We start from the raw sequence: 24,565 nt of genomic DNA, 5'->3' as shown, positions 1-24,565 counted from the left end.
ACGCACAGCGGCGGCTGAGCGCTTCTGGTGGTACCAGCTCCTCACGGAGGCAGATACACACACACATGCATACGGGCGTGCGCGCGCGCGTGTACATGTAAATACGAACACATAACAATGAATACACAAATACGGATATGTAAAACACACCCACACACCACGCACATATGCCCGTGAACCCGGCGCACGAGAAGTTCCCGAGGGGAGACACCGGTCCCGCAAGGCCGGCGGGTCTCCCGCTGCACGGCGGGGGCGGGCGGCGCAGCTTCCTCCCCTCCCCTCGGCCTCCGCCTCCGCCTCCCCCCGAGCGGGCCGGGCCGGGCCGGGCCGGGCCGGGTGCGGCCGCCGGGAGCCGCCGCAGGCCCCGGCCGCCGACACCCGGGCAGCCGCGGCGGCGGCCTTACCGTTGCAGAAATGGAGCAGCGAGGAGGTGTCGTAGAGGCTGCTGTAGCTGGAGAAGCCGTCCTCCATCCTGCCGCGGCGCTCCCGGCCTGCCCCGGCGGCGGCGGCGGCTGCCTGGCTCCCGCTCTGCCACACACTGAGGCGCGGCGGCGGCGGCGGCGGGGGCCGGCGGCCTGCTGCCTGCCTCACTCAGTTGCCATGGCGACCCGCCCGCTCCGCCGCGCAGGCCGGGGGCAGGCCCGCGGGGGCGGGGCCGGGCCGGGCCGCACCGCGCCGCGCCGCGCAGCGCGGCCAGGCGGGCGGCGGCGGCGGCGGCTCCCTCTCGCCGCCTCCAGCCTCCGCCCGCGGCCCCGCGGCGGCTCCTCCCCTCCGGCGCGGCCCGGGCGGCGGGATGGCGCGGGAAGAGGGGGCGCGGAGGGCGGCGGAGAGCGGCGGAGGGCCGGGGCGGGCGGCGGCCCGGGTCCGCGCCGGCGGGCGGCGGCGGCGTGGCGCTGACACCCGGAGCGACATCGCTGCTCCTCGGGGATGAAACTGCCCTGGGAAAATAAGCGGTGCAGTCACGGGTGGGAACGCCTCCGAGCCCCGGGCCGAGAGGTCCTGCAGCGTTTTAGGGGGCGACCCGAGAGCCGCCCCGGCCCCCCCTTGCTGCGCGGGCGCTGCGCTCATTGCTGTTTTGGGTAAAGCCCCTCTCGCTCCCAGCGGAGCAACCGGCCGCCTGCGACTGCGGCCTGCGTCCTCCGCTGATGCCAGCGGTACTCCAGCTGGGTACAGGACATCGTTGTCAGGATAACACTGTAATTGATAGTCTCTTGCGGTAATTAAAAAGCAAGGCTACGTCTTCTAATTTGTTGTGACAATTTTATATAGTTTTAGTTATTTAGTTTGCAGACTGCCACCATCTGTACGCTTTTCTAATACATGAGAGCACAATAATTTGAACTGTTCTTAATATTTATCTAGGTACAGATACAACGTCTATTCATGCTGATGCCAGGGTACTGTGGTTAGGAACATTGTGAAATTATGTTACACCTCATTGGCTTCGATTTCTGTGCTGGAGATGCTGCAGTGTGCAATGAGTGAAAGCCACTGTTATTTCAAGCTCCTCTAGAGACACAAGGAAAATAACGTATTGCACCCCATAGCACCTTTCGCCTTGAAATATCCCAAAGCATTTAACAAGGTGTGTCTTCTGCTCTCAGTCCTTTACGGGGCTTTGTGCAGGGCGGTTGTCGTGTGGATCCGCTCACAGGCGTGAGCTGTGCACATGCGAGTCTTCTCACCAACTGCTAAAGCAGACTAGTGCTAACACAAAAATACACCATAATATTAGGCTGAGATATCAGTTCCGCATTAAAGCAGAGTGAAAAGTGCTCCCTCCTGAGTTGCCAGTGCCAATGTCGGTAGAGTTGAAGAGACTGCCAATGCAAGTGCCTGCCCAGCCTCATGGTGCTTAGCTTGTATCTGACTGAAACAACTGCGTGCTATAGCTGCAGGCTGTAGAAGAGAGAAGGTTTGTAGTAGCTTAATTATAAAACAAACAAACAAAAAGCATAGAAGGGAAAATGACTTTAAAAAGTACTAAGGACAATAGGCTTTTTTAATGCTTTAAATGAGCCCTGATTCTTTCTGCTCTTTAAAATTCACACGGATCCCTTAGGTTTTCTCATGACCTTGTCATGCCTAATCCATCAAACTCTTCCAAAATATGATATTGTTGTAAGAAAATGTACACACACACACACACACACACACACACAGGGTTTTTGGCAGACGTAGGTTTTTTGGCAGATATGTTACAATACTAGGAAAGCGCAGCTTAGTTTTAGCACAAATTGACAAGATTCTTCATTTTAAAACACTTTTGCCATGGTTAAGTTATTCTTTTTGAGCCTGAGAAGTGTTCTAATATGCTAATTCTCCATTTACTAGAGACAAATTTAACGCTATTGGTGTGGTGTCCATAAGATGTCAATGTTAGCTTACTCTATACCTCCTGAAGATGTCCAAATGTTGGTAAATAATTCTGTGAAACCTTGCCATGGTGTACGATTTTCATGCCAAAACAATTTCCATATATGTCTGTACGGTTTCCAATACTAAATGGATTAAATGAAAAAGCATATCCAAAAGTTTTATTTCTGCAGTAAAAAACTTACTGTCAATGAGATAATCTACAAGAAAGTCCTAATGCTACAAAAGTAAGAGAGGTAAGGACTCAATGACGTTTACAGTGCCTAGAAAAGCAGAAGAAAGGACAAAAAGGAGCAATACAGCTGCGTTACAGATAGGGGAAATTAAAAGCCACTTAGAAAATCAAACATAAACCTGCTATGAGCACAGCATTGTTAAAGGAAGGTAAAATATCTAAAACCTTAAAACTGATTCCCCAGTGAAATTTGTTGTGAAGGTGTTACCTCAGGGAAGCCTGTCAGCTCACCACGTTATGAAAATCGGCTCAGTGGTATGACATAAAATGATATCCGTTCAAGTCTCTAGTTGCTGTTATGGTGCCATTATCTTCTGAGGGCAAGGGTTAGAAAAGGAAAACAGTATCATAATTTAATTGCAATGATTTCTAGGCCTGTTACAATCTCATTACACTAAACTGCACTACAAACCACAAAATGAAAAAGAAATTATATCTAGCTGTGTGAACAATGGAACAATAGATCTGAAAGATTCACTAGTGCGTCTGTGGGAATTCTGGTGGTACAGCTAAACAATGAAAGCGTTTCTTTTTATAGTCCATTTTTTGGTAAACTATAACTTTAATCATTTGTATAGATCCAAGCCAGTGCATTGGAAAATGCGACATTATATGAAGGAGAGCGTATCATCCTGATGAGTATACTGGGATTGATGTATTTGGAGGGGATTTATTGTACACTTGTGCACGCTTATTGTTGAGCATGTTAAAAGTGTACGACATTACATGTTTGGAAGCTGTATTTTGTAACTAATTATTTCAGTTTCGTTTGTATTGAGTAGTGTAATACAAATAACTGTTTGGTAAGTGAAAACAAAAGAGCTTTTACACATCGCTAGCAGAATTTTCAGGATGTAATACTCCAATTTTAGGATGAAGAAAATTTGCTTTCACTCCCCATTTATATACTGTAGTCAACGAATTTTGATGTTTGAGGTATTCCTGTTCCTTTTTTATTTCTATTTCTTTTGCATTACTAATAAATATCAAAACTATACTGTAGTGGTTTCGGAAGTATTGTAATTCATAACTCTCAACTGCATAGAATGGTATACTATTATAGTATGATGTTATAGCTGAAGTATACTCTCAGATCAAGATCAACTTGTCACAGACACAATGTCATCATGAAACAGAAACAATGACCCTTTTAAAACCCGCTAAAATGATGGAAACTGATTATACATTTTATTCCTATGTTGTTTGCAATCATGCTGAGAGAAAAAGCCCAGTGCAAGCACGTTCCAGCTGGTGGGTAGAGAAGAGCTTCTGAAGAGTGACTCTTCTAGGTCGCTCATTTGGCACTATCACTGGACAGCGTCAGGCTCTTTTCACCATTTGGTGATTGCCTCGACAGTCTACCTTAATGCTACTCATGCACGAAGTCACATCTTGGTCTGGGCAGGAAGCCATTGCCGTGGGAGCTCGTTGAGGAAGAAGGTGGCCCTTGGTAAGAGAGTGAGGTTGGCATTTGTTTCGCAGTGGCAAAGCCACCGTGCAGAAATACCAATGGAGTTAGGATTTATTGGACCCTCTGCGGAATGGAGAAGAAGCAAATGCTCAATCCGCCACAGAGGCTGAAGGGTTTTTCTTTCAGGTTAGCCTACTGCATGTCCGCAGACCAAATCGGCAAAGCTGGGACTGCGGCTGCTCACGCTAAACCTATTTTGTAAGCAGAGCAAACTTCACCCTGCAAAGCGTCTAGCACCATCATCTGCAAACGCTGGTTTCACTCAAATTTATCAAGGCATGGAATTATAGCATCTATTTTACTGCCAATAACTTTTAAAGATCCCCTCAAGCTCTTTAGAAATCATTTGATAGACCACATTCACTGCAACATGGTTAAAGGGAGCTGAATCCAGTTCTGTAATGTTTCAGTTTCAATTTAAGACTTAAGTGTCCATTTCAGTGTTTATAAACTTACTTAATGTAGCAGTCAATCTCAGCTTTAGCCTGAAAGGTTTTAAATTGCACATTTGGTCAAGTTTTGATTTTCCTCTGTGAGTCATAGGCTTCATCCAGTAAAAAGTGTTAAGTTCTGCAATACTAGCCATTCAGGTGCCTGACTCTAGACTAACATCCAAAATATAAAGTACCAAACCTATGCTTCCCCCTGAATAATTAAGGAAAGGGGGAAAGACAAGGCGAGAGTCCCTGCTGCTCGGGGGGAGCCCCGGCGAGCTGGCCAGCGGGCGATGCTGCGTGCGGCCGTGGCTCTCCCCGCTGCCCCGGAGCTGAGGTGCCCGAGCCAGGGGGGCAGCCAGGGGGTTTCATCCAGACTGGATAAAACTGGTGAGTTTTAAGCACTTTCAGGATGAGATAGCCATTTAGCAGTGGGGGATCTGGGGCTATGTCCTGGATTTAGCTGCCTAACGTCTGCTTAAATCCTAGTTTAGAGGCCTATGGCTTTTTTTCCCCCTTTGGAGATTCCCCTTTTTCTCTTGAGTAAACAGTAGAAAGTACAGAGGGTTTTGTTTGTTTAAGAGAAATTCATGGCGTGGATGAATTGTCCTCGTGCTTCAAAAGAGGTTTTTACTCATCCACAGACTATCTCTAGGTATTAGAACAGGGTTCTCTGTCAAGGTGCTATCATAGGCTCCAGTAAGGATTTCCTTTCCTATTATTCTGTTGGAAAAGAAAAAGTGCCTTGCCTCCTAGTCTTCTTTATGAAAACACTTCAGCTGCTGGAATAATAGTTCCTTCTAAATAGCAGGACTCCACTGTTTCAGCCACAGCAGGGGTCTTCATGAATGTCACTACAAAGCACACTTCATACATGTGGGAAAGAGGGGATATAAGGGGAGAATCACCATTACACAAGCAGTCTGAGCACATTAAAAATACAATATAACAAATGTGTGAAGAAACCATCAAAGGTGCGCATGTTTTACAATCCAAATGAAAATATGTTACATTATGTCTGTATACATCATGTTGTTTCAAATGACATGTTGGACACGAGCAATTTTCTCTGTAATTATTAAGAGTATTTTTAATCATACTGCCCAGAAAAGAAAATATTGCTCTGGAAATTGATTAATTTGTAAATGCAGAAAGAATGCTTTGAAGATGAAAAGAATAATGCTGTGCACATCTGTGACTCCTTCCATTCAAAGATGGGAGAGCGCTCAGCAAACAGTGGTGCTTTCAGATTTGGCTTTTTGAACTAAATAGTGGCTTTGTTTTATATATGTGGAAAAGGAGATGAAACACATGACACAGCCAGAAGAAGTGAAAGAAGAGTGTGGAAGTCAGTGACAGAATCAAAACAGAGTAACTGCCAACTGAGCGTGCTAGCCATTAGACCGTCCTGCCTACGGACGTTGAAGATATTAGTTATACAGTTTATTACGAAATGCTTTCAAGTATAGTATTTGCGGTAGAATTACTTTTATTTTTGTAAAGTATTGTAGCAAGCTAGGTTCCATGCACTTCAATTTATGTAGCAGCCAACTGCAGACTTGTTATGTCCACAGAAACAAAAATAACGTTAGTAATCTGATGAGAGGCAATATACACTAAAAATACATGGGAAAGCAACTCTTCTTCTACCTTCCATGCAATCTGTGCTGATGGGAGCAGCAACGCTTCTGATACTCTCAGACTGTGCTGAGAGGCACAGAGACGGGTGGCATCCCATGAAGAAACGTTCTGTCCACTCAGCAGTTACTCCTTAAGCCTTTTCAGCTCTCCAGCTCAGCTCTGCAACCCTATTTATTTTTGGTGGCTTCAGCCCTAAGCAGAGGCTGAAACCTTTCAGTAGGAGAGCTCCTTAGGATCTGTGCGCTCAGAGACCAGAATCCCACCTCGTGTGAGAATTGCTTCTCTGGTTTTTGATATAACAGCTTTGGCACAGGCCGGGTCCCTCACTGGATCGTAGGGGTTATCAGGTCGGTTCTGACTTACAGGTACTGCACATGGGGAATTCCCAGTCCTGCATCCCAGCAAAAGGAGCTTTCCTGCACCCGCTTAAACCTTGGGGAGCTCCAGTTCAGCAGGTAGAGAAAAGGGAGGGTTTTGTGTGGCTCGTTCCACGTGAACAATCCTCCTGCACAAGACTGAGATCACTTTGAAGGATTTTTTTCTTTTTTCCTGTTACGGTTATAAAGAGTTTATTATCACAGTAAATATTTCAGAGGCCTATTTTATTCATATATTTAAGTCATATTTTGTCACTATTTCATGTCTGGTTTATGCAAAGCTATAACAATATAAATCTGTGCCTTCTGAATTCTATTATGGAAGAACAAGACTAGTGCAAATTATGGCATAGATATATGTATTTTTAAATGGTAGATATTTAAATAACAGCATAGAAAATTGATCGGTTACGGTGTACACAAAATTTGCCTTTTTTAGCACAGGTGGTACTGAAAGTATCATTCTGTCCCATTTTTAGAATAAGAATTTTAATTTGACTGTGACAATTTACAAGAAGGTGTAAAACCCACAAGTAGAAACCAGTAAGGACAAAAGGGTTCATGTGAGCTATGTTCTGAGAGGGAGCTCTGCCTCCTGCAGATAGATGATAACCCCATCACCTGTGAGCAAAGGAAGATATCCCAGCACCGTTTAGTACCTTCCTCAGTCAGTAGAATGGTTGTTAAAACTTGTGCCTTGTAAGACCTGATAGTCATAATTTACCACCTTCCCGTGTCACCGTTTCACTGTTTTCAAGATCAAGCACCATTAAGGCCTTCTCAAGGGAATTGATACATACTAGGAAAATTAATTAACAAGCCATGTAAATAATAAAGCACACGTAAAAATGTATGTAGAAGATGTAGCACCCCATCAGTTCAACATACTAACTTTGCAGGGGACATACCAATCTCCTTTATGTTCCTTTCTGTATTTCCATTAAGAGCTAAAATTGGTAGTTTATGTCACTAGAAATTAGCCCAGACATGACATTGTACAGTTCCTTTGAACCTGTGGAAAATTAACTATGGCAAATGTCTTATGAGAGGTAATCAGAAAAAATACTGAATTTAATTTTATGATTTTATATGTTTTGCTAGCCTTTTAGTAGAAGTTTATTGGGAAAGCTGATTTGTGCTACCAAGCAAATGACCAGAAAGTATCTCCAGAGAATTTACCTGTGATCTTAACTCTGGCCATCACACATGCCCAATTACCACCTCACTAACCAAGCTTAATGCTTTGCTTATCCATCTCCAGCATCTTTTATCAAATGTGAAATTAATGTGGCAAAAGGAGGTAGGGGGAGAAAAAAGACCAAAATCCATTTGTGCCACATGGGTTATTTCTACGTGGGACAATAGCAATGTGCTCAAATGTGCTGGATTTCCATGAGCTTTTCCCAAGCCCGTGGAGGAGAGAGGGCGGTATGAGGGATGGCCTGCAACGAAAAAGCAGAGAATTCAGCGCACTCCTCTCACAAATTCCTTTGATATCTGCCAGAGCCCAAGACCACCTACATGGAAACCTTACATCTTTCCAGGGCTTTTGCTGCCTCAGCCCATTTCTGCCTTCCCAGTGCAAGATCCCTAGAAACAACCTGGGAATGGACAAAAGCAGTTAAATCATCAGCTAATCTAAACTTGGCGCTGACTTGAGAAAAAAGCAATAGGGAACAATCTTTTCCTACGGATTTCAGCATCACTTTACACTAATTTCCAGCATCGGCTGCAACTTTTGTTTTTGTGGGTAACTATAGTTTTGTTTTGAATTAAACTGTTTTATTTACATTGGAGCAGAATTTGGCTCAGAATAATTTTTTTTTGTCTTGGTCTCAGCAATCACACCAAGGCCTGCAACGGGGTCAAAGCAATTTTGTATTACACGTACTTTTTAAAGCAGTTTACTTCTGCAGATTCACAGCCAGTGTATCCAGAAACTTAGAGAAATTCCTCTTTCCATCTCCTTTTGACATGTAAAACTTCATAAATAAAATGCAACAAAATATATGCTTGAACCAAAGAAGCTGCCTTGAATCACCCAGGGACTGAGCAGATACAGGCTTTCAAATTGCAGGATCGGGTCCATACAGTAATAAAATATTTGGCTTTTGGGAAAGAATGCGGCTGCTCTTAAAACACCTCTGCCAGCCCGTGTGAGGTGTAGGATTACTAATCTGCCTCAGGGGAAGCCATGCGTGGCATTCTTCTCTTTGGTGGTGGCATTCAAGAGAGCCATGGACAGAGGGAAAAGGAGCAGGGGCAATAATGACAGTCTCTGAGTGCAACCCTGAGAAATCATCCAGGCTCTGATGCCTGGCTGCCAGCCATTGAAGCATAAAGAACAATCGCTCATTTGTTTCATACATCAAGTCATTTACCAATTTTGAAAATGAGTCCTGGTGCAGCATTTTAATTCTTAAGGATTTCATCACCTGATATTTCTCTCTCAAACTTTCAAAGAAGCAGCAAGAGAAAAACAGAGCCGTGGATGAGGGAATGGAGAGAAGCTAAAAGGATCTCGTCACTAGCGCAGTCATAATTCAAGAAAAGAAAAGGGCTAGAAGAAAAGTTATTTTCCACTTTTTGATGCCTGATAACCCCTCCTTGCCCCACCCTTTTCCAGTAGAATAAACACTGCAATAAAGAAGAGAATAAATCTCAAAAGAAAAATATGTATAGTGTGTCATAAATTATACAAGCAGATGCAGGCATGAACGAAAGAATTAAGAACATAAAACCCCTGCCGTGTCCCCTTGGCTGATGGAGGGCTGCAGGTTGCCAAGGGACACTGCGTGACCATCACGCCTTCCAAGTCAGCCTCCGGCTGCAAGAGTCAGGCTACAGCCGTGTTGCCCTGCTGCTCGCAGCCTTTTCCTTAGGGTTCTCGCTCTTAAATAGCTCGTTTAGGTGTTGGTAACCGCTTAATAAATGATCTGGGCATGACCAAGTTGTGGTATATTGTGGTATATCTTTTAGCTGTCTGAGAAGTCTTGCTTCTTTTCCTAAAACCATCTCTTCAGGCAAATATTCTCACGAAAAGGCGAATGGGCCCCCAGGCTTAAGGGATAAGTAGAACAGGCCACAGGGCAAGACTTCATCTGCTGTAACCTTGCAGAGCACTGTCAGCCTCAGGTGAGGTCTTGACTTCTTTATTTATTTGCTAGAAAAACTGTTATACAGATTTCTTGTACTATACTCAGAAGTAACTACAAATGACTTAGCTAGCTGCTTGATGCTCATCAGAGACATCCTTTGTTCTGACCAAGGTCCAGATCTAAACATTTTTTTTTTTGCAAAGTTAAAGCTCTGGATCCTGATTTTTCAGTTTTACACATCTATATTCCTTATTCCTTCATGATATCACTTATTTCAAGAGATCAGCAGCTATCTTCTTGTTCAGTAGTCATTTCAGCAAGAAAAGAACTTAGCAATGCTGATGCAATTCAGCTTCACATGACCAGCTAACAAAAATGTGTTTCAAAGAAGCACATGGCATATATACATGCACAATACATATGACTCATGATTTTCAACTGTTGTATGTGTGAACTTGTGGAAAATGAGACGATTAGAGACTAGAAGCAGAGCAAAATACCTGTTTACATTCAGGTCTGCTGAGCAGCCCAAGACTGCTGAAGGATGCCTGAAAAAATGCTCTTTTCTCTTCTGCTGGCAGCTTCCATGGGCTATGTACTGCCTTAACTTGTATTATGTTCATGCAACACAGCCAGAGGAGAGCCTTGACATAGTTTAGCGTTTTTCCATTTGTCTGATGAAGAAAGTCCTGTCATTCATTCATGATCATTTCCTTCCATATGAAATTAGGAAATATGGCATGCGAAGTTTGAAACCCAAGGTTTTTTCCATCCCTGCATGTATTCCCTGATATGTCATAAACTCAAGTTATCCCAGTGCAGAGGAAGGATAGGGAATATAGTAAAAGAGTCCCTGGCTACAACACAAACCCTTTTCTGACTGACAAAAAAAAAGTGTATGGAAAGTAGTTGAACTACTGAGGATAATGACAGAAGAGTGGCACAGGTCTGTTGAGGCAAAATCAAAAAGACAAAAGCAAAAACTAAGATACAAGTAGGGCCAGCGAGGCAACAAGATTTCATTCTACAAACGCATATAAGGAAGGCTGAGAAGGGCTGGTCCCACTGCTCAGGGCTGAGGGACAGCTATGGGCCGATGACACCAAGAAGGTACAAATAACTAAGGACTTTTTGGCACCTGCTTCATTAAAGTTATATTTCAGCAACCACTTTAAACCAGTGCTGTTACTGGAAAATGTAGTTACACTTCCCTGCTTTGCTTCATTCCCAGCTCCTCACTGCCTTCCTGCATCCTGCTGTCTTGAAGGTCTGAAAGACCATGCGGTGATCTAGATGATGGAACGGATGCAGCTGAAAATTCACCTAGCAAATAGATGACTGTTGTTCAGCCCAATTAGTTCCTCAGTCTGATTCATCTCATGGCTGCACTGCATTTACATTTTATATATATCATATTATATATGTGTGCATATACATACATACATACATACACGCGCGCGCACACACACACACACACACACACACACACATATATATATATATAAAAAACAGTTAGCCCTGATAACATCATTCTATGATCCTTAAAGGCAAGGCTAAAGTAATCAAAGAACAGCCAGTTATTGTCTCACAGTGTCTTAGGTGTATAGACAGTATCAGAGGGTCAGAAATAGGAAAGCATCATGCCTATCTTTAAAATGGTAAAAAAGCAAGGAGTCAGGGAATTATAGATCAGTCTGCTTAACTTCAGTTCCCTAAAAATCTAGGATTTTTAAAATAAACTATATATCAATGCTTAGAAGATAATGAGGAAGTGAGTAACATCATCAGCTTTATCTATAAGAACAAAGTCTGTCAAACCGATCTAACTCTTTTCATGACAGTGTACCATGCACTGCAGATAGGAGAAAGGTAGTAGGTGTCATTTAACTCAAGTAGAGCTTTTTGCACTTCTGATGACACTCTCATAAGTAAATAAGGAAACATGGCCTTGATGACCCTGCTACAGAATAGGTGTAAAACTGTTTGGTAATTATACCTAGAGAGTAGAAAAAAATGGAAGGGTGTATGAACTAAGATTCTGCATGTTTTTGTCCTTTGTCCCATTATATTCAACACTTTCATTAATAACCAAATAAGGGAGTAGAGAATATACTTAGTAAATGTGCAAGTCACAGCTTGGGAGCACTGCAAGTACACTAGTCATTAGGCAGACAAGAATAAAAAAGAGATCTTGGCAGCCTGAAGGAACTGTCTGTAAAAGCAAGATAAAATGTAATAAGGACCAGTAAAAGGGACTACATTTAGACAGAAATTATCCCTCGGAAAACGGGTAATAGCTGGTTAGGAAATAGTTCTTCTAAGGGTTATAGCAGGCCACAGACCAAACATTGAGTGAACTATGTTAGGCAGTTTGGAAAAAGCAAACATCCTACTGGGACAGATAAGTAGCAGTATAGTCCTTAAAATGCATGAAGTAATCCTTCCACCCTACCCGGCACTGATAAGGCCTCAGCTGGAGCATCGGGTCCAGTTTTGTCTACCATATTTTACGAGAACGTGGACCACGTACAGAGAATCCACAAGAGAATAGGAATGATCAGAGAAAGCTCGAAAATGTGAACTGTGAGGAGAGGCTGAGCAAAATCTGGGGCTGTCAAACCTGTCGCACCCCGTGAAAGGGCTGTGACAGAACTCCTGGAGCACATACAGCTGTTCCAAACAGGAAGAGAATGATCTGTTCTCTGCGACAGGAGTAGACAGGACACGTTTAAATGGGGCTTAAATTGTATCAAAAAAGAACCTCATTCTCAGCCTAGACGTTAGAGCAAAAACACCTTTTAACTGTAAAGGAAGGTAGTAAAGCCCCAGAATAAATTGCCTGGGAAAGTTACAGGGTGTCCACGGAACGTCTTTAAGAACATATTGGACAATATCTGTCGGAAAAGACATGGCTAGAGCTGATCCTGCTTTGAGGCAGATTGACTAGATGAACTCTCAAGGTCTTTTCCAGCCTCGTTTTCCTAAGATTCAGCTCGATGAGTTATTGCTCAGTCCTTTGAGCTTTCTGGGGAGCAGTAAGGACAAATCCACTTCCACAGAGGTTTTGCTGTTGTACTTCTCACATTTATTTTGTTTGGTTTATGTGTAATGACCTCACAAGGAATCAGCTGGAGTATCTCAAATAATCCTGCTTAATTTACTTATAAAATCTCCCTCAGCTGCTATGAAGCTGAGATAACATAAATTAGGAGTCTAGGCTTTCAGTTAGGCTGAAAGGCTATTTATCCGTTTATACACAAAATAACAATCCACTGCTGCATTTTTCTGCTCTTAGGAGACCAGGTCTTGCTCCCATTTAAGCTGATGGCAATAATCCTATCACCTCCAATAGCAGCTGATGAAGAAAACAGTTTTGTTAATGTCATGCTAGAAAATAAATTTTATATACCAAAAAAAACAAGTCACTTTCTTAATATTCACTTGTTATAAACTAACTAATGATCCAAAGGGGGAAAAAAAAGAGTTGTGCTACCGTCTGGGGGCTCGAGATGGAGAATCAGCCTTTCTTCTCACAGTCCCTGGCATATATCGGGTCAGGTCAGCACTAAGCAAAATCCACTAGTGCCCATTATGAAATGAGCTAATGCCCCTTTTCCTATTATGAGAAGATACAAAGCAGAGCCAACACTCGGCAAAAAAGCACTGTCAGAGGTGCAATAGTGAGCGCGCCAGAAGACTGAGCAGGCATCATGACTGAGGTCACTGCTGACTTCCAAAGCAATAGGTGGGATGTAAGGTTATTTGATTTTTCTACTCTGTTCCCTTTTTTGACCCAGTCCTATAATGCTCATGGAATAAAAAGGCCATTCACATTGCCTGCATTATTTGCTTTCCTTTAGAAACAACAAATCACTGTTTTACAGGTAAACATACATATCTACAGAAAGGAGAGTGTCACTCAGTTTTGATGCCTCCAAGCACCCATAATCAACATCTTTGAAAACATCTGAAACTGAATTCAGTCTGTATTTGACTTAATGTCACAAAGTACTGCTACAGACAGAAAAAAAGTGTTGTGTGTGTATTTATATTAACTGCTTGTATAGGCTGAAAACAGTACTCTGGGATATATGAAGGCATTTATTTATGCCTGTCTTTTCTCTCTGTTCACAGAAATCCTACATGTAAAGGCGTTCTGTACAAACTGCCCTCTCTTTCTTTCTTAAAATAGTGATACTGTAATATGATTTATTGCACTGAGGCATAGTCTCCTAAACAGGCACTGAAAACGATCATTAGCCTTGAAGTCTAGACAATCTATTTTCTGAACTGGTACTTCATGGTGCTAGCAAAAGAAGTCTCTACAAAACCTGTGTGATTTTTACATTATCTAAGATACGCATTTAAATTCATATAATTTAGTCATCTTCTATATATTCCAAAACCTAAATCAGCAAGTTTAAAATGAGATCTTCACATTTATGAAATTCAGGTTTACCATTCTGCCTAGACACTTGAGAAAGCTGTGACATTTGGATGCGTGTCCAACAGAGGGAGGTGTTCAGAGGCACAGATTTGGGCCAGACTTTCTACTCTTAAGGAATTCGACTTGATGGGGGGAGGAGGGGAGGGAGGAGGGAAAACAAATGCAAGTACGTGAACAACTTTATCATGCGTTTCAATTTCTTCAGCTACTTCTCCTTGAGAATTCAGTTGTGGAGTCACTTTCTCCTTGTGGAGCCAGACCTGGTAGAAAAGGCTTAGGGCAGAGCAGTTGGGATTATTTGGTGAGAGGATTTTTAGCTTTTACAGGTGACAGTATTGTCTCTGTGTGGGAAGTGAGCTACGATTCTCCTAAAAATAAAATGCGCTATTTGTTTCATACAGGCTGCTTGATATAACACAAGCTGGAGCAGAGGTCCAGCCTGGTAGGCAATTTGGGTTCAGTAAAAACCTGAAGTTACGCGGCTGTGCCTTCTTCACAGGCAGTCACTATGGCAATGGGAAAATATTGTGAGGTACAGGAATGATGGGAATATGACTCAGAGAGTACAAAAAAGGAACATTCAAAAACATAACTCCCAGTAGGCACAGAGTACGCTTTTCAAAAATATGCACAAATAGCGGATGATAATCTGTTACTGCTTTGCACCGATGTGTTTATTGGGGAACACACTTAATAAATAATGAGCAGTAACGCTGCGTATTTTCAACCCCTCTATTATCAGGGGGAAGCAGCAGCCGGAAGTGAAGGAAACCGTGGCTCTCTGCCACGCTCCGTCCAGCCCTGCACCTTTCCCCCGCGGGATGTCGCGCAGCTGGAACGGCACTTATCAGTAGGGGACATGCTTGGACAGATTCAGGCAAGCCAGCACTTAACTCCTGTCCTTTCCCGAGGGACGTGCAAAGCCCTAGAGCTTGCTGGATCCTGTTTGAGGGCTCACTTTGCACTGACCCTGGTCCCATGCAGGTGGGATATGGCCCAAATACAAGAAAGGCAGTCAGGGCGAGAGCTTCTCCTTAGGGAGACATCGTGAATACTCCCTACAAAACATCACACATGCCAGATCTGCCAGGCTAAACCAGACCTGTCATCCAGCCGGCCCAGCATCAGACGGCACTCAGCTTGCCACACAACAGGCATTTATAAAATAGCTTGTGCTCCGAAGAATTTTCTCCCCAGTTTCGCTATTTAGTTATTTAATCCCTGGAAGCGTGAAGATATGCACATTCCTTATTTTGAAAGAATATTCTACCTCATGCAGCTAATGCTGATTGCTTGGCCTATGTTACTGTCTCGTCGCTTTCTGAACCCTTTATGCTTTTGGCCTCAGTAGCACCCTGATGTAGTTAGTTCCACAGATCAATTATGCATTGGGCAAAAGCCTTTATTTCCATCAAGTTTATGTTCCGCCTTTTACTTTGCTTAATGTCTCTTTATCCTTGAATTCTGAGAAGAGCCAAATTAATTACTTGAACTAAATACATCTTTCATTAGTTTCTACATCCCTTTCAAGGTTTCCCGCCAATTCCTTCTGCCCCATAGTCCTCAGTCTTTTGTACCCTGAAGGAGGTGAGCGCTTTCTCTCCTCTGGGTTTCTGGGACCTGTGGAGCTTGGAGGTGGTCCTCCAATCTGCCCCTTCCGACCTGCAAGCTGCTGCTTTGTCTTGAGAAATTCAGCGAGTGAAGCAGCTCGCTGGGCTCTTTGATCCTCCTCCCCTGAACTTTACTATGGGAGGTACAACCAAGCCCTAAGGCATCAACATGATTATACTGTATTCTTTTACCTTAAAAATACTGGCCATCAGTATTGTTGCTCAGCAACATGAAACTGTGTATCATTGCTGGCCTCATTAAACTTTAAAAATATTTTTCCTTGCCAACTCAAATAAATAATTGACGATGATTTCAGTGTATATTTAGCATGTCTGCTGGAATTCCAGTAAGGAGGTAAAACAGTTTTACATATATAGGATTAAGAAGAAATAGCCGATACTGGCTATAAAATAAAACGCAGAGCTGAAAAATAGCTACATTTACACAGCAATTTGTAAATCATTCAGAGAAGTTGTATCAAAAAAAGTCAAAACCCTGTAATTTTTTCTTTACTGAACACACTGCACCTTCCTTTCTTCCAAAGATCTTTAGATCTCACTGTATAGTTTTATTTTAGAAAAGACTACAACAGCTGAGGCTTTGCATATACATATATTTGCTCATATAGCCAATTTAATGCATTAAATATACATGCATACAGAAGAACATATTTTGACATATATATTTTCCGGTTGACTGATAGTGCCGGGGCTTATTAAAATGGAAGGGGTTGTAAAAATCAAGTGTACCTTTCATCATCTTACTGACAGATGACTTGTTATTCACCTCTAGCCCAGGCCCCAGCTAATATAAATTGCTGCAAACCTTATCAGCAAATTCTTTTCTATTATCTGTGTAAAGTCACAGTTTTATCTAATTAGTGGCACTACCAGAACATTCTTCTGCAAATACAGAAGCCTCTTGGTAAATGCAATTGCTACTTTAATCCATAAGAGGCACATTTAGATGTGTATCTGTGAGCAGAATGGAGAGAACAGGCACTAGGGAGCTCCTGAGATTGCCAATCTAAATGGCTGCCAAAATAAACATGAGTAGAGATAGAGGGATTAATCCTGTAATCCTTACTTAAGCAAAATTCCTACTATCTTCTGTGACATTCTCACTGAGGAACAGCTGTAGAAATTGGCCTAAACAAGGAAGAAATGGAAAAGGCCATATTCTGCCTTTGGATGTGCCGTGCGACTTCCTTAAAACGTGAAGTGTCACACCCTGGGCCTAACCTAATCAGCACATGAATTCCCATCGAGCTCTACGGTGCCAAGCCTTTACAATGCCCACGTACCACACCTCATGGTGAAAATGTTTCTTTCCAAGCTTCACTAAAGCAAAAAACAAGTGCAAACCAGCACATACAAGTAAAATGTGCATTTTATTAAAAAATTTCTTCCATTTAAGGACAGTAAAAAATTCTGACAGTGTCTGATGCTTTTATCTTCACTGAACTGAGAGTTATCAGCCCCATTTTACAGCTGGAATGGAAAACCCACACTCAAAGTTAAGTGATTTTCCACAGACCACACAGCCAGTGATTAGTATCGGGGGACAAATTAATCTTGGGTGTAAATCCATAAAGATTAATGGAGCTCCAACGGGGATTAATTTGGCCATCAACTGTAAGGATAGCAAAACCAATTAGGCCATGTCATTAATCTCCTGTTAATTCAGGACTGTTTCTTAAGCAATACCGAAATAAAGGTGGTAGAAGAGGAATGACCAAAGGATCCACTAAAACATGGATGAGCTGGCCATTTCTTGACAGAGGATTCACAATAGGAGCCTAAAATAGCACCAGCAGCCCTGAGGCGCCCAGGGATCTCTTCCCTCCAGCTCCAGTCCCAACTGAGACATGCCACCAGAGCCATTAATTTGAGGACTGGGTGGAGAGCCCGCACAGATTTCAACTGCTGATGGCTGATATCATGATATATCAGAAGATGACATCTTTCACCAAGGTAAGACTTCCATGAAACTCATTTGGAGTCAAAGGTATTTATCATGGCCCTAGGACTTTCAAAAACTTCAGAAAATATGAAGTGATTAATGCCCAATGAAAATTAGCATTGGAAAGATGTATGCATTTTAACACTCCCCTATTCAGCTCCACAAAATGTGAACTACCTCTTTGGAAGTATTAACATTAATAATATCAGTTTGTTACTGATGTGCTAAGTGAATACACAGAATTATATTTTCCAGGCCGTTCTCCAAAGATTCGCTAACTCAATATCTCTATAAATGACATTTTCCGAGATTTGGAAAAAATATTTCTTTGTTCGATGGTTGTGACGATACAAAATGATTTCCTGTCTTAAATTCTGAAGATGTTCCTGATGCTTACAAAAGAGTCAAGACTGGCCAATAGCATAGAATGATCTTTCCTCCATTTGATTCAGAAGCTTTATTTTAAAGAGAAGTTAAACTAGACAAGAAGTTTTTTGTTAAAGGCTAATAACCAAATATAACAAATGCATACAAAGCAGAGATGTACTGAAACAATGAAAACTATGGCTTCCAAACTGTGATTGATGAAATTTATGGAAAATTAACATCTGTGATATTAGCAAGGCCTAGCGCGAGGACATCAAACTGAAGATAGTAAATTTGTGCAGCAAAGTTGTGCATTTCCTAGTAGGCTTGATAAAAGTGTTCCACTGGGATTTTGAAGGCAAAACTTGGCAACTGTAAGATCCTTAAAACCCTACTGCACAGAAGATCTCATTCAAAACATAATAATACGCAGTGAATCTTTCCTTGTTGTTAAGGGAGAAAATATTCTAACTGTAATAGGGATCTTCCTGTTAATCTTCCTAAATAAGAGTTTCAGGGCTGAGCTTTCAGAATCAAACGATTTCAAACTCATTTCACGAGGAGGTTCTTGGACAATTTACAGACTCTTTCCTCATTTTGTATAATGTAGGCATTCAAACCAGGTTAGACGCCCATGCTGATAGTATGGCTCTGTTCATGAGAGAAGATGTGATAACACACACCCTCATACTAGAATACAGAAATAAGGCTTTTGCAGTGCTAAGCTCAGGGTTTTCTTTCCAACTGAGTGAACTGAGCACCTTTTAAGAATGTCATGACACATTGCCAAGTCCATCTGCTTAAGAACGGATGCTAAAAAGAGACATGGAAAAAGTACCTGACTAGAGAATGAAAGAAACGTGGATTCTGGTAGGGTGACGGAGTGGGGTGGAAACGTCTCTGAGTCAATGCTGACACTATGTCAGCATAAATACACTGAGGAGGATGTACTTCTCAGTATTGGGACTCATAAGCCTAGAAATGTGTAAATTTCATCAGTCAAAAGTGATAAATAAAAGTAATGATACTAGGAAGTCTTCTTACATGATCTTATCTACGTTTTAGATTATTTTTCTTTAAAAAAAACCATCTACTCAGAAGTCTTTTCTTGGGCAATGAAAACAATAGGAAACGTACTAAAGAAAAAGCTGTCAAATTAGACTCATAATATATAAAAACATGAAAGAAGTTATATTTTAATATCTTCCTTTGACAGATGGATCTAACAAAACATTCTGAGAAATGCTCCAACATGCATCTATGCTTCCAGAAGGCCCTTCAGTCTATAAGATGAAACTGTTTCTCTCCGTTTGTTTCTGACAATCTTATTCTGTAATTATCTAGAGGAAGAAACACTAAAATACACTCATTTTTGATAATTTGCTATTATACTGAACATTATAACTTCTAGGCAAAATAAATTTCTGATGCCTCCTGAATATAGAAAGTTATATTTCTGTGGACTAGCTAGTTTATTACAAATTTTCCTTTAAAAATACATAAAGCTTCATCATTAGGGATGTGGACAAATGGGTAGTGACCATTTTACCATCCACCCAGCCTTTCTAACATGCGGGTATGACTTAAGCACGGTGCTGCAAGTGCAAGGCTGCCAGTAAATGTAAAACAACTCAGGCTTTCATCTCTTGCACTATCCGAGTAGGAGCTTGTTACAGGTATTTTACCTCATCTTTTGCAGCAACCAACCAGCTCAGAAAGCACGGCATCTGAGATATTAGCTAGGTGCAAAATAAACTTATACTGAAAATCTTATATAGTGTTTGGAGGACCAAAACTCAGCACTTAAGTACTGTGGTGAACACCACAATAGAAGAACCTGACAGATTCAAATCCGAACTGTATTATAAAAAATAACTCTCCCTAAACACTTAGTGTAGCCTGTATAGATCATATATCTTTGTTGTCCTACTTCTTAAAATGTGTGTCAGAAATTATTTATGAGGCAAGATATATGCATATTTATAGTAACTACTGCTTTGCGAATCCAGTTGCAGGAAAGCCGAAAGATGTGAGAGAATAACAGTAAGAACTGTAGCGATAGCAACTACTCCTAGGTGGTGTGGCTTAAAGAAAACACAGACTTTGTCATCTAAACAATGTGTTAGTTGTCTGCTCATAATATGATTGTCATAATGGCTGTTGATTTTGTTAACAATTAGCTCCGGTTACTTATTTTAAGAAGAGAGTAACAGACACCTTGAAATGCATGAATTTATGGAAAAATCCCTTTATATTGTTGTTTGGACACACTTGATGCTATTCAAAGATTTACCAGGTTCTTTTTTTCCATGCTACAAACAAAATAATGTAAAACATTTATATTGGTGCATGTGGTACACATTTAATCCTATATATGGATTTTAGACATAGATGAAAATAGTTGATTAAGTCACTGAAGCTGTGTCCCTCAGTCTTACCCTCAGACTAAGCGAACAGACTCCATGTAAGCGTATGATCTCTGTGGTTGTTTTGTGTGCCCATTTTCCTTCGTATTTATATCAAATTAGGAACAAACTAGCTCATCATTGTGTCTCTGCTAAGAAGCAGGATCTTCAGCTGCAGTGCAGCTTGCCCTTTGCAGAGGTACCAATGCAGTTGTTAGTTTGCTTTAATCCCATTGGGCCCTGCGACACACAGAGGCACCTGAAAGATCTCCCTGCTATTGGCAAGCCTCCTTTCCACTGTGCTGGACGATGGCATCAGCCAGAAGCAGCCGTGCCGGGTCCCTGCGCCATTCCCCTGTGGAAAGCACCACGGGAGCCTCCTTCTGCTACAAAACCCCGAGGCAGCGCGCCATGCCCAAGGAGACAGAGAGTCCCTCGGGAGAAAAATAGAGTATATCTGTCCAGGCAAGTCAAGTCAAACACAATCCCCTTACTGCCAGCATGCAGCTGTCGGGGAGTAAGTATTAAGGCAAGACAGCCCAAGGTCTGAAGTACGTCCCCCAGAGCTGGTGCCCTGAGAACCCGAGCAGCTGGTTAATCTGATTAAAGAAGATGGAAAAACATCTTGAGGATGACATGGCCAGAGGGACAAGATCAGTGTGCAGCAAAAGCCACAGGGTGGCAGTGGGACAGAGGCATGCGATGCCCATGCCAGCATGTGGGCAGGAGGCCACCCGGCGCAACTGTCATCACCTTACAGCTTGGTGGGACCCTTGTAGAGCCCCCTTCCCTCTTCCCCTGCTGGCTGCTGGCACAGAGGGCTTTCCCTTCCTCGCTGGGCCCTTCTGCACGCTTGTCCATGACTTGAGGTCCCATGGGCCTCCTGCGCGGGGGTTATGGTACCGCTCTCCACTCAGCTGCCACAGGTGAGTAACGGTGAGAGCTGTGTTACTGTGTCACTGCTCCCAGAAGCGCATCACACTAATTTATTTGTCACCCTTAGCCAGGGTTACCTTGACTGCACAGTCCTACCACTGAGCCCTGGCTTTGTCTTTGTGGCCCGGGTCTATGCACTCGCTTTGCCTTCCTCTCCTGCCCTGAGCGCAGCCTGCGCTTCTCTGGCAGAGGAAGGTGTTCAGCTAATAACCTTTTCAGCACATGCTTTTGGTGCAACCTTTCAGCTCATAGACTTTTCCATGTGCTGGGCAATATGATGTCCAATAGTATCATTAAGAGTATTATCATTTATCCACATATAACCATTTTTTCTCTATATTTTGAACAAGGAAAGGGCCCAGACTCTGTGGGCAGTTTTTTCATTGAATCCATTACAGACTGAAGGCAACACATGACCTAGGGTTTTCTCAAAGATTTTTGTTAGAAAGGAAAAATATCTGTTCTTCCACAAACACGCATTCCACCTCCCAGCTGGACAGTTTCAGGTATCTCCAGAGATCTCACTGTACTTGTAACTTTTCCAATGGCTCCTGGATGTCAGATGCAGCCCTACACTTTACCTGTACAGGAGGAGGTGTCGTGGTCTCCTAGCAGATCTTCCTCATCTTCGGCACGTGTGAGCCTATCCCACAAATGCAAGGGCAGCATTTTTGTAAATGCTCACTCTAGACAAAGCAGCCAGCTGCAAATGTGTCTTTTTACCTAGGCTGTTTCAGTTGCTCGCAATTTAATAAGTCACATACCATATAACACTGTGATAGAGCTGTCAGAAGGGTTTTTTGAACCTATTCGTACAGCCTAAGTTTGATACATGCATAATTCAGCTAATACAATTTGCTGCTGTGATGCCAGTTGCCAGATTTGTGTAGCTTTGTGGGACTGAGCGCTGTGAAGCAAAGGACTGTGTACGGGACAACCTGACAGCACCGCACAGGATTGTGCCTGCAGACTGCAAAGGCAACCTCACGGGTGAACTGCAGCCCTCATCACTGCTAGTACCCTGGTAAGGGAGAGCTGCTGTTTCTGGGGTAGCCACGGGAGCTGGGTAGAAATGCAACTCATTCTTCTCTTTTAAATCTGCTTTTGTTTTGGGGGTATGCTCTCAAGATGTATAATGCAGGGAGAAAGACAATACAGCTATTTAATTTACGTAGATTAGTCTCAGTATGAACTCCAATCCTGAATTTCCTTGACAAGATCTCAGGATTGGGATTTCTTTTGTTCACTAACGAGTAACATAAAAATAAGATCGACACATTTGCTACTTAGGAAAATTAAATATATTAAAAATCTGGCATTTTGATTGTATATCTGGCTTTTTTTTCCTCACTGACTGAAAATATAGTTATTTGCGATCTTGAGCTAGTAACCAGCCAAATCCCTTCTTATTAAAGGAAGTTAAACCATTAATGGAATTATAGCTGGGCTTAGATTTACAGTCCTTTTTTTACTGCCACCTGTCTACTTTTCAAATTGTACTGAAGGAAGAAGAAAGCTATCTTCTGTTCCTAATGCACACCGAAACACTCACTGTGAACAGGTAATACTTAAAAAGCAACAAATCTATGAGTTCAATGTCAAAAAGATTTTTCCTGCTCTAGGTATGGTGTTTCAAATAGAACAATGCAGAAACCTACACTATTGTACAATATCACATCCAGACCACAGAAAACATCTTTATAGTAACCCTATCTAGTTACCGCTTAACACTGAGTCACCATCACACTTAAGGAAAATGAATTCCTTGGTAGATGGAGGTAAAAGCTGTGCTGTTATAAAATAGAAGGTAATCCCCATGTCAATGGCAATGCGGAATTAAGTAATGCAAAAGAGAGGGACCTGCACAGAATTCCGGCGCTCCGCTGTGATCTGCCTGGGCTGGTTCCTCAGGGATGGACCTCATGTTCCTCAGGGATGCCCCGGGCGCAGCTGGTGGGTTATGTCCGGGACTCAAAGAACTCTGCATGAGAGGCAGCCGGGTGCTTTACCTTCTTTTTATTTATGTAAAGGTTACAATGGCAGCAGACAGCAATGCAGAGACACTAAATTAATTAAGCTGGTTTTAAGCCACGGCATTAAGGTGATGTCATAAGGATCTGCTTAGGATAACAAGGTCACTGGAAAGGGAGAGTACCCGTCCAGTAACGAAAGCATTTGTGTGTTGAAGGAGTTCTGTTGGATGCCTTGTGTGAATCTGTCAAACCTGGCACAACCTAGAGAAGTACATATCCTGTCTATTGAAATATCCAACGGCATCTCTGACTCAAACAGGAGAAGGGGTGATACACCTGCGTCAGCTATGAGCAACATGTATTATATGCTCAGAAATGTAGAGATAGATATTGAAAAAATAGCTGTCTTTGGAAATACAAAGGAATAGAAAAATATTTTGATGCAATTGGCATAGTTAATATAATTTAAGCCAGCATTAATTTGTGTTTGTACATAATTATGTGCAGATAGGCACATGTCCTATGTGCCTATAGGACCAGAAATCTCCTCAGGTCAGTACGTTTAATATTGTACTGCCACTGACATGACATTGTGGCTGTACTGTACAGCTGAGCCTGAGATTCTGTCTCTACTTCCTAAGTAACTGGGTTTTGTAAAAATGAGGAAAGGGAACAATCAATTTTGATTTTTTTCATAGCTTTACCAGGAAAAATAATAATCTAACGGAGAATCTAACAGAAGGAATACAGCAAATGGTGGTGCCTTGCAAACTCTTAATGATACTATTGTTTCATTGTGAAATATTTCCACTAGGACATGTTGAGCATCTGAACCGTAGCCATAATCCTCTCACAGAGAAGCCTTTTCTGCAGCTGGTACACCCTAGGCGCAAGCCTGTGTCTTCAGCGGTAATGGAATCAGCTGAAGGGAGTAATGCTGTGTGTATCCTAAGGCTGCGATCTTGCAAACGTGGTTAAAAAGATGGCAGTGTTGGTTTTGCTAAACAGCCAGTCCCACACGAGGTGAAGTGAGTCAGAGCTTTCCGGAGAGAGGCAGCGCTTGGAGAAAGGCGCCTTTGTTCCTCCGTCTCCAGGCTCTAGCAGCCGCGCTGCAGTCGTCCCCACCATCTACCTATCAGCATTGCTGTCAGTGGGACTGTTTGTGTGAGCAATGCTTATAAGCAAGGGTCACACAAGGAGACTCTTAAAGCAGGCTCTTTTATTTACCAGGCT

The 24,565-nt window shown here is 42.5% G+C and overlaps 1 protein-coding gene across 2 annotated transcripts in view; it reads right to left on the bottom strand.

Annotated features, from left to right (window-relative positions):
• EML1 (EMAP like 1) overlaps positions 1-24,565 on the bottom strand; it is a 127,480-nt gene that overhangs the window by 80,552 nt on the left and 22,363 nt on the right. Inside the window, exon 1 of one of the 2 annotated variants that reach the window (XM_068947011.1) lies at positions 405-637. The exons of the other annotated variant lie outside the window; for it this stretch is intronic. Coding sequence (XP_068803112.1) covers positions 405-471 — 67 coding nt within the window. The 5' untranslated portion in view covers positions 472-637. Of the gene's footprint in view, positions 1-404; positions 638-24,565 lie in introns of those variants that run through there. 2 annotated transcript variants of the gene reach the window in all.

The sequence above is a fragment of the Struthio camelus genome, chromosome 5 (assembly GCF_040807025.1).
Source record: "Struthio camelus isolate bStrCam1 chromosome 5, bStrCam1.hap1, whole genome shotgun sequence".
In the NCBI taxonomy this organism is placed as follows: domain Eukaryota; kingdom Metazoa; phylum Chordata; class Aves; order Struthioniformes; family Struthionidae; genus Struthio; species Struthio camelus.
This window is presented reverse-complemented; position numbering and strand designations above follow the sequence as displayed.